General features: G+C 40.8%; 1 protein-coding gene across 2 annotated transcripts in view; it reads right to left on the bottom strand.

The window, feature by feature from the left end:
- The window catches only part of LOC146481899 (spectrin beta chain, non-erythrocytic 5-like), a 67,622-nt gene that overhangs the window by 12,237 nt on the left and 42,681 nt on the right, over window positions 1-12,704 (bottom strand). For both annotated transcript variants that reach the window (XM_085107994.1, XM_085107995.1), the window contains 12 exons: window positions 12,505-12,687; window positions 11,767-11,912; window positions 10,229-10,506; window positions 8,815-8,945; window positions 8,120-8,323; window positions 7,620-7,769; window positions 6,580-6,870; window positions 5,517-5,855; window positions 3,941-4,258; window positions 3,138-3,373; window positions 2,526-2,688; window positions 1,414-1,602 (listed from right to left, as the gene is read on the bottom strand). In XM_085107994.1, coding sequence (XP_084964120.1) covers window positions 1,414-1,602; window positions 2,526-2,688; window positions 3,138-3,373; window positions 3,941-4,258; window positions 5,517-5,855; window positions 6,580-6,870; window positions 7,620-7,769; window positions 8,120-8,323; window positions 8,815-8,945; window positions 10,229-10,506; window positions 11,767-11,912; window positions 12,505-12,687 — 2,628 coding nt within the window. The remainder of the gene's footprint in view (window positions 1-1,413; window positions 1,603-2,525; window positions 2,689-3,137; window positions 3,374-3,940; window positions 4,259-5,516; window positions 5,856-6,579; window positions 6,871-7,619; window positions 7,770-8,119; window positions 8,324-8,814; window positions 8,946-10,228; window positions 10,507-11,766; window positions 11,913-12,504; window positions 12,688-12,704) is intronic.

Genomic DNA, 12,704 nt, shown 5'->3' with positions numbered 1-12,704 from the left:
AAAGTACTATACAATAAATTGTCCTCTACTCTCCTACGGTATACAGTGCTCTATTTCTATGACTTACAGTTCACAACAAAATATCTCATTCCGTCATTTCATAGTTGTTACGCTCAATGTTCAATGTCACATGGCTGAAGAACAAGTTAATTAAAGAGGAATTTCTTGCTAAAGAGTGAAGCATATTCAAAACAAACTTCTTTTAGCGTTCGTGATATGGTACTGTACTTCAGCACATTGCGGACATCTGAAAAGCGTTAAGGTTACCCAGTAACCTCAGAGGTGTCTTCAGAGGTGTCTCGCGTCCAAGCGATGTAGCGCGTCCGGTTTAAACTGTAGATACCTGAACCCTGATATCAAATTAAAGCTTATGGAGCTGGCTATCCAACTAAACCAAGAATTTTGAAATAAAATGAATTGCCGAATTGTTAGCGCTGTTTTCTCAAATAAATTCTTTTCACTTGGAGGAGCCACTTCAGAGAGCTAAAACTCAAAAGGAATTTGTTCGTTTGCCTTCAAATTTGGACAGTAGCTAGTTTAACATATAAACAACAAAAACGTGTCTGCGAATTTTTTCTTTCGAAATATTTTTTCTCCGAGAGCGATTTTTGTACGATTACTCCACATTTTTCTCATCCTATTTCGAAAATGCTCTATAACTTTTCACTGCGATTGAATATGGCAAAACGCAGACACGTTTTTTTAGTGCTTTGGGTCCGGAAACTGAGGAGCAAGTTAAATTAGCAAAAAACAAAATTCACTTTGACTTGTAGCTTTAAAAAGGTGATTCGGACGCTCGCAATTAGAGGTCGTGAAAAATTCGACAATTTATTTTATTTCAAAATTCTTGGTATGGTTTGATAGTCAGCTCTATAAGCTTTAATTTGATATAGGGGTTTAGGTATCTACAGTTTAAACTGACCGCGCTACATCGCTTAAACGCGAGACACCTCTGAAGATCCCGGGTAACCTTAACTATATTAAACGGCCGAGTATCAGCTTACAGTAGCTTTGTACACTGTTATTTCTTTATAGTGATGCTGGATCGCATTTTAAACACAATAAAATACTGCATAAATAACATATGGCTTAGTTTCCATTCAAGGGTGGCCGCTTAATACAGGTAAAAATAAAAAAGAAAGACAAACATAGGACTGCTACAGGGTGGCCGCGGCCGCTTAATAGAGGTGGCCGCCTAATACAGTTAACAAATACAGCGTTTGTATGAGCAAACAATTGGGACTTTAAAAACTGGCCGCCTAATAGAGGGTGGCCGCTTAATACAGGGCCGTTATATACAGGTTCGACTGTATTTTGTAGTTTGGTGGATCCTGTTCCAGTGTAGTAGTTATTGCGATAGGAACGTAACACTGGAAAGTTCTGTTTCGTCTTAACGTTTGAACACACACACACCTGTAGCTCATACGACTGTGACAGCTCAATCTGTTTTTCCTCCCAGGACTCCATCAACTCATCTTTGACCAGTGTCATCTCCTCACAGTTCTCTTGAATCTCTGCTGCAGCAAAATGACCCTGATCCACCAAACTGAGGCCAAACGCATGCGCACTGTTGAACGACTCCATGCGAGCCTCGATCACACCCTGTAAAAGACCAAAAGGTTTACTGTGACTGGGTAGTGTAGCTGCTTAAAGCAAAATCAGGGGAATTGTATACGGCTATTTCAATTAACGTTGTTGGATCAAAGTATAAAGCTGTAAGACAAGACCTCAAGGTTCTGTGGATTTTTTTATGAACAAGTTCATCAAAATCAGCTATGCCTCGTCCGTCCAGTGAAGAAATACGATAAGGAACCATGTTAGGATATCAAGTGGATGAAGAGGCAGCCTCTTTGAAGATGTCTTTAAGCTTTAAGCTTTTTATCCGACAACGTTAATTATAGCTGTGAAACTTAATGTCAAAGTCAAATCACACTAGTAGCTATGTGCGGCAGTTGAACTTAAACATGGACGGTACCCGCACAATAAAAGGAACTTCGGTTTGGTCAAGCCGCCAGCCGTTTCATTGCAAACACTCAAAAAAAAAGCAAGAGTTGTAACAGCCGCATTCCACTAAAAATCGCCTTTAAAACCTAAGGGGCCAGTTATTTTAACAGAGTCTAACTTAAGACAACCAGAGGGGTCTCCAAATCTGTGTACAAGTGTTTTTTTTTTCTCTCTCTCTCTCTTTTTTTTAATAGGTAAATAGTTTTCTAGTCTGTGTTTGCTAAACACCGTCTAAACTGTCTTTTAATAACCGACCCTAGATGTTTGGCTTTATTGCAGTCTTGAAATACCGATTCCACACCGTTTACACCCTTCTCACTTTGTATGACACCTTTAATTAGATATTGAATCAGTGATTTCGTGACAAAGGAGGGAACGGCCATCCTTTTGTATTGGGGATCCTGGGTTGGGAACCTCGACCCAAGTGGTGCAAAAAAAAATTTCACGAACGCATTGTAAGCGTAAAATATTGCAAAAGGCCGCAGCATTACCAGCAGCAGTAACAACAGCCTCTTTTGTACCTTTCTCTCTGTGTGTAGTTCCAGAAGAGCCTCGGCTTCTCTGACGTTCCTAGCAGGTTCCCCGGATGAAATTCGCGTGGCTAGATCAGTCATCCACGCCATCAGGTCACGGTAATCCATCAAGAAGATCTGCAGCAGCCTGTTAGCTTCCAATTTACTTTTCCTAATAATAAAACACTCAGGATGTAATAAAGTACGACTTCGTGCTTAAGGAGGCAGTGTCACTTATTTTTAGTGTCCCTTTGAATAGCCAAAAAACATCATGATATTTGTATGGTTGTAAAAATTAAAATAATGCTTTAGTTTTGTTAACAATAACCTTACTAGTGCACAGAAACTAGTATCATTCAGCTCTGGTTGCGGATGGCTAGGATGGAAATGGATTGCAACTTCGTGTGTGTTTTGGAAAACTTGTTAAAAACTGATAACAGTTTATCCTTCCTCGAAGAAATAATTTCATATTTTCCTCCCGATGCTCTAAGGGCAATTTCTTGTTAGAGAAGTGGTTCTTTGTCAAATATTTGAGAAGTTTCGACCACCATACAGCAAAATCTCTGTGCCAGTGCCCTTTTAACAGACTTAAACAAACGCGCAAAATATACACCATTTTACCTTTCATCAAACAAGTCATTCAGTCTCTCCCAGCTTTCAATAATCTCCGTCTGCTTGGACTGGATGGCGGGTACCATATGAACCTGGGACCTAGCCAGACGATGAGCCTCGCTTTCGAGCACTTCCATTTTGCCTTCAATGACTGTCAAGTCTCGCTCCAAATCATCGTGTTTTCTCAACAGTGCCTCGACTCCAGGCAGATCACGGCCAATATCTTCACTAGAAAATATGACAGCCTGGAAAACAAGGTAAACTAAGGTTAGATAAGATTAGGTAAGTAGCACGCAGTACACAGGCCAAATTTTTTGGGCTTAATTCTTGTTTCTGTAACATGAACCAATTCTTCCAATCCTTGCAGTATGCAGGATGTTTGTCCCATGAACCTAGTTTAATGGACTTAGCTCCCACGAGTCTCCTGTAGCTCAGCGGTAGAGCATCCTAACTAGTAATCGGAAGGGCTTAGGTTCGACTCCTGATAGGAGCACTCGGATTTTTTTTCGAGTATGCCTGTGCCATTTGAACCAATTCATACGCCGTACCTTTCATTCAGTTTCACCATAAACTAATTAGCATGCAGTTATTGGGCAGAGGTACGGCGTCTAAATCGAGACTTTTAATTCGCATTAAAATTAAACTGTTTTCTGTCAGAGAGATTTCCGTCTTGAACGATTTCTGGTCCCTTATAAAAATTCACTTTCTTAAAAACGCAACTAACACTGGTCTCGATGATTTTTAAAAAACAATAAAAGAGTTTAAATTAAGTTAAAATTCCATGTCGATTTAAAGAAGAGAGGTAAAAATACCTTTTCATTGATTAAATCAGAAACATCTTTACAATCCCTATCAAACGCATGCATCTCACAAGCTTCAGCCAACCGCTGACGCCGCTCGCTGGCTCGGTCCTGCAGCCGATTCCAGCGCTCGTTTAGCGCCTGCTGGCGACTGGTGATATCCGCTGATCCAGCATGTCCTTCAGACACAAGTTTCTCGGCCAGTTTGTTTATAGTCTCCACTCTCGCAGCGTCCACAGCCAAGTCTTTGTCAAAAGCTTTCATTTTCTTTTGTAGACGTGTGCAGTGTTCGAAGTCTCGTCCAGTATCTTCTGAAGAAACCACGGCTTCCTGAAAAATAACCATGTTGGCAGATTGGGAAGCCAGAGCATACTGAAATTTCTGATAAAAACAGTTTTAACTATCTGTAATGTTAGTTTCCCGATTACACCTGCGCTTTAAGCAAAGCCAACAGCAAGGTTCGCATGGGAGCAAGGATGGCGCAGTGGTGAGAGCACTCGCCTCCCACCAAAGTGGCCCAGGTTCATTTCCCAAACTCGGCGTCATATGTTGGTTGAGTTTGTTGTTGGTTCTCGTCCTTGCTCCGAGAGGTTTTCTCCGGGTACTCCGGTTTTCCCCTCTCCCCAAAAACCAACATTTCCAAAGTCAAATTCGATGTGGATTATTGTCAAGCACTTTATCATGAGCCTCTGGCTCGGGAGATTGTGCAAGCCCTCCCCGTGTTATTGACATTAAGGACGGTGCCTACTATTGTTACTGCGCATACGTTCTGCGCATCGCGAGATACTCGAGTTTCCTATGGGTGGTGCCTACTAATACAGGGATATTTTTGCACGGTTTAAACTATACGGATAAAGCAGAACTTACCAAATGCTTTTGGTATCTCAAAAGAAAATTGGGGGTAACCATGCATTTTTCAGAGATAATTAAGCTTCAATTTAGGAAAAAATCCCATACATTGCTTTATATTTTGGCGTTTTTTAGAGATATTATTGCTTAATTATCTCTGAAAAATGCGTGGTTACCCCCAATTTTCTTTTTGGATTCCAATAGCCCTTGCTAAGATCTGCTTTTCTCGCATAGTCATAAACCGCACAAAAATACTTCGGTATTAGTAGGCACCGTCCTTAAATAAATAACTTACTTTTACGTAGGCTTTAAATCATACTGGACTAAAAAACCAAGAACTGACGAACTTACAAACTTACCTGCAAGGTTGTTTTTTTCCCCTTACAAGTTTCTGTTATGACGTTTTTACCAAAGGGTAAAATGCAGCTAATGTAACGTAACTCTCCATGGATGAGTGAATGAATGAGTACTTCCTTCTCATAAACTTGGATTGTAAACGCCTTTCATGTTGGGAACACTACTTTAAGCCAACAACTGTACCATGTAAATTTAAAACTCTTTTTCTAGTCGCACATTGTCACGCATTCTTTAATTATTGTTACAGTTTTTTTCAACTTTCATGTTTTAAAACATGCTGACGCCCTTTGAAAGCCTGTCAAGAAACCGTTTGTCATTGGATCTGCCTAGACTGCGGGTTGCCTTCAGTGTTATATACAAGTAGAGGCAAGAATGGACACACCTTTTCGCTGATACAAGAATCCGCAATGTCAACTTCTTGGTTGAATTTCTGGTGATCCCTAGCCTCTTCCAATCTCCTGCCCTTGTTGGCTGAAGCCTCAAGCAGCTCTTCCCAGTGGAGATACAAAGCCTCGATACGGCGCTCAACTTCCTCGGCCGCAAAATGCCCGGATGTGATAAGCTCCTCACCAGTCTCCCGCACGGCGTCTATGGCCTCCTCGTGTGCGGTGATCTCGGCTTCAAATGCTTGGTGTTTCTGTAGTTTACTCTCTAAGTTTGCTGGATCTTTGTAACTCTCATCGCTTGCAGTTTGAAGCTTTTCGGTTATCCAGGATTCCGACTGAGGAAAAGAATGGAGGTAACCTTCGTCAGGAATTTAAGGGACTATGTCACCCCAGGCGCATGAGCGTGTTGGTAATCGCTGGCCCAACTTTTTCAAATACGTCGGAAAGTTCAGGAAGCTGTTTTTATCTGTTTGAATATCGTCCATCTTCGGAAAGTTTACTGGATTTTTTATTTACAAACGTTCTTTAGTAATTACAAAAGCTGTTTGTTGAGATATTTTTGAAAGCTTTTGCAATGGCAGAAAAGCAAAAATCCCGCGACGAGTTGAATACATGTAAGTCTCAACCGGACTCTACTGCGCATAAGCCCCGGCTGATTTAGTCCCTCAGTCGCGCAAAATATGGCTCACCATTCTTTGATTCGTTCTGACGAATGGCTAACACAGCACCACAGTTTCTTTGGAAACTAACCCCTTATCCAAGGATCATTAATACCACTATCTGTACACTACAAAGGTACGTGCAAACAAAACTGGACCATAATTTTAGCTTTTCCATCGCTACACTAAAACTATGGAAATGGGTGACGTGGCTCTTTCAAACGCCAAGAAAGAACAACGAAAATCCACTGTTGAAAAGAAACTACTACACTGTCACCGGAAGTCTTCTCGCAACGCCCCACCCCTTCACACTGACTTCATGCACTCCTCCCCACCCACCCCACTCTGCTGCTAGTACTGTAGTGATGTAGAACTTAACCGATTAAGTTTCCCTTCTTACCTCAACAACATCTTGGTAAAACTGTGCGTTCTTCTTTGATTCTTCCAATTTGTGTCTCCTTTTCCCCAACTCCTCTTTCAGTTTGTTCCTTCGCTCGCACACCGCCTTTACTCTAGCCGTTATCATTTCAGCTTCGTTGTGACCATTCTCTACCAACGTTTCACCAAATTCGCAAAGATTCGCGACTTTTTCGTCTTGTGAGGAGGTAAGCTTCTCTGTGTTTTCGTGTTTCTTGAGCAAAGAATCAACTTCGTCAACGCTGTTACCAAGCTCTGCTCCAGCGAGTACAACCTGAAAACGGGAATGTGTGACAACGTATGAGAAAGCGTGACAAAGTAAGAGAATGCCAGACAACTTATGAAAATACTTAAGAACAAAGTATCACGCGAATCTGATGTCATTTCAAAACCCCAAAATGTTTGTCTGTCAATAGAAACAAACAAGAAAAAAGAATTGTCTAATTTTGTAATAAATTATGCCCCCCAGTGCAATAAAACTGTCGATTAGTGCCTCTGGCCAGAGACAGAGTAGGCGGGAAATTGATTGAAACTTGAAACATGTTAGGCGAACGTTTTTCAAGTTGTCCAATTTTTTTTTCTTGTTTCCAAAATAAGCTAGAACAGATCACGATATGTTCCAACAACAATTAAGTTGATTTCTTTCCTAATAATAACAATAAGCTTTATTCATCCATCTTAAAAAATAAATATACAATGGATTTACATAATTGAATCTAAAGTTAAAAATACACAATCATAAACAAAGGAGCCTTGCTGCCCGCGCCATAAAAGAGTTCGCATGTCTTTTGGTTCTTGACCTTGGTATTGCTACTGGTCATGGCGTTGATCTCAGGTTATAGCAGTAGCTAGTATTTGGCTTTGTCCTCGCGTTGATCTTGAATTATTTTGGAGCTAGGCAAAGGTCTTATTTCACCATTTTTTAACAAAAGAGGTCAAAAACCCCATGACACTTCTCCTTTAAACTCAGAGTAAATATATTACTATCAAGAAATGAACAGTAAGACTAGATTTAAATTGTACCTCCTGTGTGCTAGTCAGGGTGTCAATCTGTTTGGCGTCTCGTAAAAACACATGTAAGTCGTACGCTTGGTCCAGTTCCGTCTTGTGGTCTTCCCAGGTCGCGTACAAACCTTCACGTTCTGTTAAAAGAAGCTCCAGCTTCTCTGCAATCTGAAATCACAACAAAACGATTTGAAAATGTGAGGTTTAAGGTAATGTAATCTATTAATATAGCGGAAAATTTCATTCATTTGTTCAAATGCGCCTTGCGATTTTAACAGGGGAACTAAGAGATGAAAAAGGCGATCAGATTAGTTTCACCCAACTCACCCCACCCATGAACAAATGTGACTAATCTCACCCAACTCACGCCACGCATCAAATTGCCTGGAATTTCAAGCCGCACATGCACTTAAATTTTGATGTTCAAAGACAGGGGTTCTCAAAGATGGTAAAGATCAATACAGACTTGGGAAAAAAGGCCGTTTGGTTTAGCTTAAAGTAGCCCTCAACATTCTTACCTCATCAGCTGCAAAATGTCCACTATCGATCATCTTTTCACCAGACTCCATAACCTTGTTAAAGCCTTCCTCTCTGGCGTCCATCTCAGAGCGATATTCATCAATCCGCCTCAACAGAGTTTCAGCATCTGTGACGTCATGCACTGGCTCTCCAGACGAGATGGTGCGACTCATATCAATACACCACGACACTAGGTCCCGGATCTAATGACATCAGGAATGAAACATAAAAACAACGGATACGGTTTAAAATAATTGCACTAGTCCCTTTTCTAAACTGAGGGACAATATGTCTAATGTCTTCAAACTAAACTGCACGGAACATCAACACCAGCCAGGGGGCAAAATACCTAGACGCCGGCCACGAAAAAGTTGATCGCCAGCTGATAAAACAGTAAGAAAATTTTGCGGCTTTAGAATATGGGTTGACATAAAAAGATTTTTTCCGCCAACGCACAGGAAAGCCTCCATGGAGTTCCTCATTTTGAAACCTCGTGTGATAAAACCGTGACAAACGGATTACATGAGTAAGGTGGTGACTCTTCATTTTAATCACGAGGAACGACGAAACAAGGCAAACTGGCAGCGATTGATGTCAGATCTCAGACATTTGATTTTGATTGCTGGTGGCGGCGAACGACCACGCTCCGCTATAAAATAATGCCACTAACTTTAAGAGCAGACATATAATTTACCTCGCTGTTGAGCTTGTGCAAATCGTTGGAATCCTGAAGTTTGCATTTCTTCCTAGAGGTTTTCCTATTAAGCTCATCCCACAAGCTCAACACAAATTCCTCGTGCTTCATAATGGACTCAGCAGTGTGGCCTACAAAGACAACGATCAACAAATAAATTCTCCTCTGAATACCAAATCAAAGTCAGGCAAGCAATTAATGAGAATAAAGTAACTTATCACCAAGGATAAACAGATTGGCACACAGCCCATATTTTCCGTGTTGGTCCGGCGTATGAAACTGCGAAGGAATTGGTTACCATTTGTTGCGATGATTGTGACAGCAAAGCGCATACAGTGTGCGCATAAAACAAATCAAATATTGCACGCGTTCTCCCCTCATAGCAACAATAGAGAGATTTAAAACCGCGTTTACGGCAAACGGCAAACGTGAAATTCGCGTTTATGTTTTCTTAAAAAAGTTAGTACACAGATAAGAATAGTGCAAAATAATTCTGACCTTTCATGCTAACGCAAAACTACTCAATTTTAATGAGAAACTGAAAACAGCGAGCGGCAAACATAGTGTTAAGATGATCACCTCGTCGTTTCTACCGTTTGCCGTAGCCTAAAGTCTCTCTAATATTGCCATCAAATCTGCGAGAAATCGCCGCAAAATCTTCCGAGGTAGTTTACTAAGTCGATTTGAAATAGCCGCACTAATCGCCAATGAAATCGCGTCAAGCATCGTCTGTGTAAAAGGCTCTTGTAAAGGAAAACTCTGGAACTTGCACAAATTCGCTCTTTCGGCGGCTCCCCTCAGCGAGTTTTAAGAGAAAATGGCCAACTTGTTCCTGCATCGGCAAGAGGGAAAACATAATAAGAACCAGTTCACTAAGAATACCGTAACGTAACGTAAGGACAAGTGAGGAAAAGAATTTATCTTTGTGCTCCGTTGTGCACTTTGGTCGAACCCAAAGTAGGCCAACGTCTTTTTTTGCAACGTTAATTCTTCTTCTCGTTTTCATTTTCTTTGAAAGGACTAAAACCGTTTTCTTCCCGATAACAAGGCAAATTTTTCCCTCTACTCAAAAGCACGTCTGAAGCGAATGAGTTTCGTTTTGCAACTGAAAATTTTCCTCTGTGACAAAACAAAGGAAGCAAAAACGCGCGCGCAAAAATCAGCCAATCAGATTTATCTGTAGCTCACGTGATACAAGCGCGCAGCGGCTTGAATTTGCGCGCAGATTTTTAGTCAAAGCAGAAACTGAGAACTGGACCTATCATTGATTGCAGTGAGGCTTGAACTCGTATTAATTAAATCTAGAAGGATGTCATTGGGTACACGGCTTACTCTCATTTACACAAAATAAAATTCCTTATCCCCACAACAGTAGTTCGAAACGGTTACGTTTTTGAATGATTTTTTTTAGTACCTTGATAAGCGACCTGTAATTTGGCTGACTCAGCACTCAACGTTTCAACTTGCTGTTTCACCGCTAACAAATCCCTCTCATGGCCCTCGTGTTTCCTCTGAAGGCCCTGGACACTAGCCATGTCTCGTCCCAGGTCCTCCATGGACAGCGACGCATCTTTCTCCTGGATGCGAGCGATCAATTCGTTTAAGTCTCTGTTGAACCGGTGAATTTCTGCTGCGCTGGCCAGTCGCTTGGTGCGGATTCGGATCTGATCCTGCAGTTGGGCCCACATGGATCTGTAAAAACAAACAAACAAACAAAACATAGGGACTTACTAGGGCCATTTGTGCAGAGAAAATAAGGTAATATCACGCAAATTTAATGTAATTTCAAAAACAAAAAAAATGTTTGTCTATCAACAGAAACAAACAAAAAATACATTTAAAAATTGTCTAGTTTTGTTATAAATTATCACCCTAGAGTAACAAAACTGTCGATTATCGCCTCTGGCCAGAGACAGAGTAGGCCGGTATGGATTGAAACTTGAAAAATGGTAGGCTAACATTTTTCAAGTTCTCGCATTTTTTGTTTCCAAAATGCGCTAGAACAGATCGTGAGTTTTTCCTTCGAGGAATTGAGTTGATTTCTTTCCTGTCGTTGTTCTAGAATCATTTTGCAGCTATATGTGCCTACTGGCGCGCGGAGATTTGATGATGATAAAGTGAAGATCTAATTTCACCATTTTTAACAAAAGAGGTCAAAAACCCCATGGCACTTCCTCTTTAAGAGGGCATTCACATTACATGCAATGGTTCTGTAGTTTTTCAGCGTTTATGCCATAATGCCTCGATAGGGCCATAGTACAGGGCCACATCACATCAGTATTTTAGAATTTTTATCTCGCAATTAAGACTATTTTTTCAACTCAGATAAAGTAATACACAAAAAAAATCAACAAAAAACAAAACAAAACAACAACAACAACAACAGAAATATTTTAAGCTAAGATGCCCAAGACGGTGTGAGGCAACATTTTTCTCGCTTTCTAGCAGAAGCTAATAGACAGATTTTAAGGCTGCGTCCGATTAACCTTATTGCGGAATAGGAATACGTACAATGTTGACAAGAAATCCCTCATAAGAGGTTTTTGGAGTTACTGGAGTACAAAATCGGTGTTAAATTATCATGTGTCTGCAAACGTTTGCAGAAATGTCTTCCTAAATTTACTGAAGGAGACATCTAACAGCTATTCCACTTATTCTTATTCCGAATACGGTCTATCGAACGCAATCTTGGAATCGCGTTAACGGCAAACAGCAGAAATGTAAAAGTGACCATGTTTATCTTTCATTTGGCGCTCGCTGTTTGCAGTTTCTCAGTAAAATTGAGCAATTTTGCGTTAGCATGAAAGGTCAGAAAAATTTTGCACTTTTCTCAACTGTGTGGTGATTTTTTGAAGAAAACATAAACGTGAATCTCACGTTTGCCGTTTGCCGTAAACACGATTCTAAATCTCTCTAATGAGTCCAAGGTTGTTCCCTTTTGAGGACACTCACCTGAGGATGTCCTGTTGTTCCTTGATGACCACAGTGTCCGTGTGACCCTCAGCTACTAAGCGCTTTGCAAAGTTGTCTACCTCACTGAACTGTTCAGCTTTCGCCGTCACACTGCGCTTGAAATCCTCAAATTTACCCTGAATCGTCTGTTAAAAACATCAAAAATTACATAAACTGGTTACAGTAGTGCCTAATAAAGGACAAAATACAAACCTTTAAAAGAGAACTCAATTAATGTACTCTAAACAGTTTTTCAGTTGAAGTTAAGCGGTAGAAGTGGTTCATAACTTAGAACCACCTTGTACAGCATAATAAACAGCACCACAAGAAAGTACTGCTCGGTAGCTTTCATTGGAATGGTCACACTTTAGGATTTCATCCACAGTCTCAAAAGTTACAACCACCTTGTACAGCGTAGGGAAACAGCACCACAGGAAAGTACTGCTCAGTAGCTTTCACTGGAATGGTCATACATTGGGATTCCATCCACAGGCTCAAAAAATAGAACCATCTTGTGCAGCATAATAATTAGCACCACAGGAAAGCACTGCCCAGTAGCTTTCATTTGAATGGTCACACTTTAGGATTTCAGCCCCAGATTCTAACAAAATAACAAACATTGCAACAAGAAAGTACTGCTTACTGGCATTATTTGAATGCGCACAGTACTTAACCACAACACCTGGCAGAAGGTTTGACCCAAAACGAAAAAGGGTTAGAATCGATTTTTCTGCCCACCTCTAAATGTTCAAAATCTTTGCCATAATCTTCTGCAGATGCCGCATGAAGTTGTTCATTGACCCACTCAGCGGTTTCATTCACTTCACGCAGATACTGATGCAGCTTTTTGGATTCTTCAAGCCTGTGAAGCCGCGAGTTGGTCAGCGTCTGTAGCCCTGAAAACTGCTCTTCGATATCTCGCTAGAATATGAAAGATA

Source organism: Pavona decussata, unplaced genomic scaffold (assembly GCF_977016875.1).
Source record: "Pavona decussata unplaced genomic scaffold, jaPavDecu1.1 SCAFFOLD_48, whole genome shotgun sequence".
Lineage (NCBI taxonomy): Eukaryota > Metazoa > Cnidaria > Anthozoa > Scleractinia > Agariciidae > Pavona > Pavona decussata.
The sequence above is the reverse complement of the archived record's forward strand: the minus strand, read 5'-3'. Positions and strand labels throughout refer to the sequence as shown.